This window comes from Anopheles ziemanni, chromosome 2, assembly GCF_943734765.1.
Source record: "Anopheles ziemanni chromosome 2, idAnoZiCoDA_A2_x.2, whole genome shotgun sequence".
NCBI classification, from domain to species: Eukaryota; Metazoa; Arthropoda; class Insecta; order Diptera; family Culicidae; genus Anopheles; species Anopheles ziemanni.
The window spans coordinates 25,824,732-25,832,307 of NC_080705.1; the positions used below are offsets into that span (position 1 = coordinate 25,824,732).

The window sequence follows — 7,576 nt, forward strand, 5'->3', positions numbered from 1 at the left end:
AAATCGCCATGTGGGGCAGGGTAACCGAAAAAGGAGGAAAAACAGCTGATCAGATGTGCCCCAAATTATTGGGGGCCCACAATTATTTTGCATTTAGAATTAGTATCATCTAATCGTAAGAGTACACTCATTGGACGCCTGGTGATGATTCGGACTGCATTGTCGTGGAGCAAACTCGCATCGCGCCTTTTGAAACAGTTGTTTAGGAGGGTGCAGGAAGAAGAAAAAAGGTGGCTTATATTTAAAGTAGTCTAAAATAGAAGAACCGAAGGCCCCGGTCAACCATCAACCATTAATCTACTTAAATCAAATCTACCATTGTACCATCCATTCTAGATATTTCCTTTAGTCTTTGAGTGTTGTTTGAATGAATTTTGCATCACGCATGTCTCTAGAATCGGTCGCTCTGAGCGTTCGTTAGCGTCAAATTATTAAACTGGTTCCATTAAACCATGGACCATTTATTAAAAATATTTCAACGTATTTAGATGTGAATGAATTTGTCAAGTTTGAACGTGTCCGATCGTAGAACCACTCGTATCGTACCAGCACCACCAAAACCAATTACTGACCAACAAGTACCAAAACATAAGTAAACGTGCAACAGAATCCCAACGTCATGATCGAATTCGGACTGCATTGCTGGCAGAAGCTTTGAAGAATATTAGGGGAGGGGAAATAGTCTACGGATGAAACGTTACTATGAGCCAGAGGAACAAAAATTATTTATCTTCTTAAATCGAATGTCACGAAAGTATGATAGAAATTACATCAAAACCGTTATGCAAGTAGCTAGAAATTCGGGTCCGACATTAGCAAACGTTTGTTTTGTAGGCCAATTGTCTAGTCCGTGTCGATTTGTTCAATGTTGCGTATATCACTTTAGATGTGGCGTGTGTACTACTAGGTGTTATTATATTCCTGCATACACAAGCACGGTCGATCGTAGATAGTGAAATTCAATTTCAATTTAGATGGGGAAATATTTTCCACACAAAAAGTAGAGGAGAAAATCTTAACACTGGCGATATTAGATTTTTGTTGTGACGGGAATAAATACGGCGATAAGGTGTCATTATACAGAATTCATCCAGTTTGCTTATAATAAACAACCTACGGAAAACGGTGGAACGTACGAACGTGCTGATTCTTGATATTTCACTCTCCGGAATTTGTTACAGTACAAAACATTTAAAAACTCGCATCGAGGTAAGTAGTTGCACGTGATCGTTTATTTTCTTGGCTTTTGAAAGCTTACCGACTACAGGATTTCTCTGGTTCAAGTGGCAGATTTTTCAAGGACGCTGGCAACACAAGAACGATCGTTAAAATGAACAAAATGAAGACAATTCTTAGCTTAATCGTTAAATCTAGAAAATCGAACGTTTGGCATTTGTTTCATAATGAAACAGAAAACTACTTGGTATGGAAACTACCTCCTCCAATGTTGGGGTAAAATTCCCTTGCTACTCGCTTAACGGTGTATATAGTGTGTATAGGAAAATATTTAAACCATTTTCGTTGATCAATTGCTTTTATGTTTTTTTTTCTATCTGGAAGCACTTTTTTTCTTTTCGTTATTTATAAATTTGTACCTCATCCAATACAATACCGTGGACAACTCCGTGGCTTGTTCGTTCGTTGTGATTCTGCCTTCAGTCTTTCGATGAGTTGAGTAATAAGCAAAAGATTCTCGTTTCATGTTCGGGTGGGTCTAAACTGAAATATCGTATAGTATGTAAATGCTGACCAAGTTTGTGTTACAACTGCTGCTGATGTTTGAGATTCGATTGGTGGTTGAGTATCTTTTTTTTAATGTGACGCGGTTTTTCACCATTGTTCAATGATTCAAGTTAAAAAAATGCAAAATGAGAAAAAATCTCCGTAATGGATGAAATAGTGCTAACTGCATACATTTCCTCATAAATACGAGAAAAAGAACTTAGCACTTCATTGTTTCAAGGCACTTTAAATTCTCCCTCCTTCCTTTAAATGCTACACAAGTTTAGATAATAAAAAGTCCCACTTCAAACACCTGTAAAGGTTTGCGAAGGACGTAGTTATCTAACGATCTTAAATGTATGTCTGATACCGGCTCTGTTACATCTCCGTATTACAGAAGGCATTTTCGTTCTAATTGTGGTTCTTACCACTTCTCACATGTAATGAGAGGGAAACCATTTACAGAAGACTCTCGATTATTCGCGGACGTTGCACTTGCTTTAAATGTGACACACTAGTGGCATGCATGGCTGGTTGTGTAAAGAATATGTTCGGAAAAAGACATGTTTAATCATATGAGGCTTAGTTTAGGGGGGTTAGAAAATCGGCCGATGAGCGCTGGGGTTCACCACCTTGACGGCGTGGGTTCGTCCGGACCCTGCCCTGTACGAGACTATCCACGTACACAAAGGGAAAAAGGCTAGTAAGCCCTAAATGAGGCACGTATGACCGAAGACGATCGTTACTTGGAAATGATCTGTTATTGGAAATGGATCCACAATTTCTCTAAAATCCTTAGAATCAGATGATTACTACTTTGAAAAAAAAATCAAGTTCATTTGAACAATTGTGTACTTTGATCTGTTGCTTGAACATTTTGCGGGTTATCCGCCAAACTGGATCCATGGATACCATGGCATCCTCTTTACCACGGATAATCGTGAGTCTACTGTACTTTCATAGATTATTGGTCAGTCATTAGGAGCACTATTTATGGCTTTAAATGTACCAAATATTTGGTTGTACCTAATGACTGCCTGACGTACTGACATTAGAACCTAAAACATGGCGTGTCGGCGCTCTAGAACCCAAGGCTCGAACCGCCTCGAACTTATGCTTCATATTTGCTCGCTTTCCTTCATTTCGAGGGTAGAAGAAGCATTTTCAGTTTCTCCGCGTCGCTCATGCCCGAATCATTGGCGTCGCGTTGCTTTCGACCGACACCTCCACCGACAACGATCACCGCCGGGGCCAGCTTTGGCAGCAGCTGATGGTTCTCGGTATAGATGTCCTCGTTTTCCTCGTTCTTAAGCGCTTTCTCGTTGAACTCGAACGAGGACATCGTCTGGGTAGCGATTTCGTGTGCATTCGTCTGTATGCCCACATCACAGCTACGCTTCGAGTTGCGCGAGTTCGTTTTCGCCAGCGACACGCCCGAGTATGAGCTGTTAATGTTCAACGGTGTCAGCAGCTCAGAGCAGTAGGAAGTAAACGAGGAGTCATGATTAAAATCGTACATTTCCATGTCGGCCGAACCTTGGTTGGTGGCGCAAGCCTTCGAAGCGGACGACTTATGGTTATTCGTTCCGCCGCCTCCAGTCCGTTCAATAAGTTCCAATTCTTTTTCTCTTTCACGGGCCTTTTCCTTCTTTTCTCGATCCTTACGGTGCACACTGCTGCGGTGGTGATGATGATGCTGCGACTTCCGCAACGTTCCTGGCCGTGATGATCCACCCGACTTTCGATTGCGTCCGCCCTTCGTAATGCTACCTTTGCTGACGCGACCACCTTCTTTGCTGCTGCGCATACCATCCCCGCCGGAGGCAGCATCGGCTACCCGGGCCGAGACCGAATCATCCCTTCCAGACGTGATCGGTCGCAGCGTTCCGTTTCTAGCGCGCAGTGGTTCATTCTCAGTCCGTCTGTCGTCATCGTCGTCATCGTCATCATCATCATCATCATCATCATCGCTGCTTCGATACTCTTCGATGCGGCATCCACTAGTCGTGCCCGTTACGGCACTGTTACCCATCGGGTTGTCACTACGTACGCCAGCACCAGACGATCCAATTCCGTCGATTTGTTTGAGAATGATATCGAACTTCGAGTCCTGCAGCTTAAACGAACCCACCGAAACATTGTCGTCCTCGGACGTGGTCAATCCCTGGCCCTGCAGGAATGGCAACAACAGCTTACCGTTCGAAATCAGATCATTTATCTGATCGGCATCCAATGCTCCGATGCCGGTACGACGCTGCATATTTCCGCCGAACGAACCGGCGGCCGTCGAGGCTGAATGACGCCCACTTCCACCCACCGAACCGGTTTTCTGCAGCGCGGCCGTAATGATCTGTGACTCCACCGAAGTGCTGCTTTCCTTGCGACTGTACCGGCGTCCAGCCGAGGCAAAATCATGCCGCCGGCGACTCTGACGCGTTTTGTGCGCATGATGGTGGTGTTTACCGGCACCGACCACCACCGGACCGCGGCTGCTGCGACTGGCAACCTTCGTTTTAACCTCCGCAATCTTCACGGACACCTGTGAGTCGATCGAGTTGCGGCGCGATTCCACGGAAACGTGCCGCACGCTAAAGCTTATCTCGGAATCAACGGAGTTTTTCCGCGGATCGTGACTCGAGCTGGTAGCCGCTCCGGTGAGCGCACACCGGCGGTTAACGAACCGTGGCAAATTGTTCGCCCACGTCGAGCTGAAGTCGTGGCTCCCGATGGCCGAGTTGATGTCAAACTTTAGCCCCACCGGATCGGTGTGCGAATTGTGAAAGGAAATCGACAGGCGGCCCTGGTTCTGGAACTCTTTGCGCTTCGCGAACGCTTGCGCGATCACCTTATGCTTCTGCAGCTTCACCGGTTCGTCGACGTCCGTACCGAAGCGCCTCCGAAAATACCGAGCCCAAGATTCGAGCGTCGAATTGGTCCACACCCACGACGACATGACGATGCCGGAAGCAAACAGACAGATCAAGTGCAGCTGGAGGATGGCTACGCTTGGGCGCTGCTCGATGCGGCAACTACCTGTCATGATGTCGTCGGTATACGTGGACGAAATTTGACATACGATATAGTTCCGCAGGGCTGTCGCCCAGGCCGCACTGTGCCGGAACTCGTGCACATGGCAGAACACCGTCGCCACAATAAACACGAACGTGAACGCCGTACATATGCCCATGCGAACGATGGTCTGATGAATCTTTCGACTGGCACGGGCCGAAATGATTTCCTTACTCGATATCCGCAGCCGGATCAGGGTGAGCAGTCCGCGCCCCAAGAAGTAACCGCCAATCAGCAGGACACAGATAACAGGGGCCAGCAGAAACCCGCCCCGGATCGGGTGATTCAGGTAGCCAACGAAACAGATGCCCACCGTACCGTTGCCATCGATTTCGCTCAGCGCCATTATGGTGATCGTGAGCACCAGTGGCAGCGACCAGGCAATCAGGTGAAAGTAGGATCCCTTCTTATCAATCCGGTCCTGTATTTTGCCGATCGCCTTGAAGCTCATGTGCCAAACGTAGGTAAATATAACGAACCACACCATGGCCGCGATGAGAAAGTAGTACACCAGGATGAACACAACGATGCAGGAAAGGTTTTCGCCTGCGCTCGGTTCCGAAGTACGCAGCGTTCCGTCCTTGCGACACACAATATCCTCTCGTCCACCGGGCGTAAACTGTGCCAACCATCTATAGGATGCAAGGAAATTATTTACTTTACCAGATTCAACAGAAAACGATCCGGCGGAAAGACAATGATGGCCACTTACCCCAGGCAAGAAATGGCGAAGCAAAAATTTATATAAAAAATAACCAGCGCCGGATACTTGTTGGCATTATGCCAGTCGATCGCGAACGTGGCCAACGTGAAGAAGTTGAACGTCAAGCATACGCCGGCCCCCCAAGCGATTAGTTTATGGATTTGTCGGTGCTCGTGGTCCGTATACAGTGGGTCTTTGCACTGTAGGCCACATCCATCGATATCTAAAGTAGAAAATATTATTATTCATTATATTGTGTGCAAAAAACAATTGCCAGAATGTTGTGGTATAAACGTCGAGTCAATAGACGAAGGAAATTGAAATTAAATAAAGTTAGATCAGTGCATTTGATACCGTTTATTACGGCAAGATTCACGACGTTAGTTTCGAAACACGAAAACTACATTTTACCTTAAAGATATTCCCTACTTACCCTTATAATAGTTTGCAGGTAGATCGGCCGCAACCAATGGCTTCAAACACTGTCCGGTGGCATTAAATTTCATCTCTTCTCGGACATCGTTGTTGCATTTGGACGGGTACAACGTTTCGTTGCACTTGAGAAACTCCGGAAAGTAGCTCGTATTGTACAGGATGCGGCACGGTTCGAGCGTTATTTTACACATCTCCAATGAGGGCAGGTACACCATCTCCTGGCCGTTGATTTTCTCGCACTTTGGCATAAATACGGCGCACAGGAACGGCTGAATGACGGCCCAACACTTGGGCACATGGCGCAGGGCATTGTACTGGTACAGCTTGTGGTGCGTTTCCTCCTGGCTGTACGAATCGGTCAGATCGAGACTGAACGAGGAGTATGGCAGGTTCGCTCCAAGGCACGACTTGTGCTTGATCGGTTCACACTTGGCCGGACGGACGCAATAGATGTACCGCATCTCACGCCCATCGAACCACGTTTTGTCGTCTTTTCCCTTCTTCCCGTGCATGCGGTAATTCCGTGTACCATTGATATGTTCCAGCATCGGACGGGGAGCTTCGGGAGTGATAAGGTTTGTCGTTGGAATGAACTCCTTCCCTTCGATGATGGTAAGCGATAGCACCGCTAGGAAAAACATTGTTTTGAGCACAGCCATCTTCACCTAGAAATGAGAGCAGAAAAGTCATCGGTTGAAACAAAATGTATAAACGAATGTAAAATCGTTGCAACAATACCTTTTTTAATAATGAACGTGTAGAACACACTTTTGGCACAGCTAAGTTGATGCTGAGGAATCACTGCAACACTGGAATTCGATTTCACCGCTGGCCATGCCCAGCCTCGAACGGTTTATCAACACCCCATCATCGGCTCTGCATACTAATGGATTGATTACGGATTGATTTGGCTTTCGTACGAATTGATTTTCCGTATGAGGAACATAGATGAGTTGAAACTAACGACCACGAGTACTTTTCCGTTTGGTTGCTATAGGGGATGGGTACGGTTGCTAAATTTATTACAGGGCGGTGTCGCAGACGATGCTTGAGACATCCAATGCCACCCACGATGCCGAGCAGTTCAAAGGAAAACAACAACTGTTGCCGATGTTCTTACGTCGCCCATCGATCGCTGGTATCTGGCACGGCAGCTGTTCCCGGTTTCACTATTTAACACCCGAAATCTTTCAGCTTATTACTCACAAACTTTCTAAACAAAGCACAACAGATATTTGCAGCCGTAAATTCTGCTTCTTCTCCCGCATAGTAGCGTTTCATTGAAGCGCGGCGTTGCTTTTGACATGCTACGATCAACTCACACACGCACAAACGATGCGGGACCACCGATCGAGAACAGTGCAGAACACAAAACACAACCACCTATCGAGAAGCACCCATGTGACATTTCGCCTTGAGGTTTGACGTTCAAAATCGCTGGTTTTCGGTTTTTAACTTGAACGATGCAAGCTGTTTTTTGGCGTTGGTTGCTTTCAGTTTTCCAGATCCGATTTTAATTCAAAACCTTAAGACACCAAGGCGGCTATTAGGAAACTCGATTGCAAATGGATTAAAATACTGCCTTGTACAGTAAAAAGAAACCACCCTATCATTTGTCTGTAAAATATTTTATTTGTACACTGTTAT

At 46.0% G+C, this 7,576-nt stretch overlaps 1 protein-coding gene across 1 annotated transcript; it reads right to left on the bottom strand.

The window, feature by feature from the left end:
• Window positions 1-2,860: 2,860 nt before the first annotated feature.
• On the bottom strand, window positions 2,861-7,337 carry LOC131283718 (protein smoothened). Its single transcript, XM_058312790.1, has 4 exons — window positions 7,298-7,337; window positions 5,928-6,557; window positions 5,504-5,717; window positions 2,861-5,423 (listed from the first exon to the last, which is right to left on the bottom strand). The coding sequence occupies exons 1-4, from the start codon at window positions 7,335-7,337 to the stop codon at window positions 2,861-2,863; spliced, it is 3,447 nt and encodes a 1,148-aa protein (XP_058168773.1).
• Between the last annotated feature and the right edge of the window lie 239 nt (window positions 7,338-7,576).

Bases quoted from the DNA above. Each gene is read 5' to 3' on its own strand.
- LOC131283718 (XM_058312790.1), bottom strand. From the start codon at position 7,337: ATGTCACATGGGTGCTTCTCGATAGGTGGTTGTGTTTTGT. The intron at 6,558-7,297 runs GTTCTGCACTGT...TGTTTTTCCTAG, and splicing joins GATAGGTGGTTGTGTTTTGT to CGGTGCTATCGCTTACCATC. The intron at 5,718-5,927 runs GTAAGTAGGGAA...TTTCTACTTTAG, and splicing joins ACCTGCAAACTATTATAAGG to ATATCGATGGATGTGGCCTA.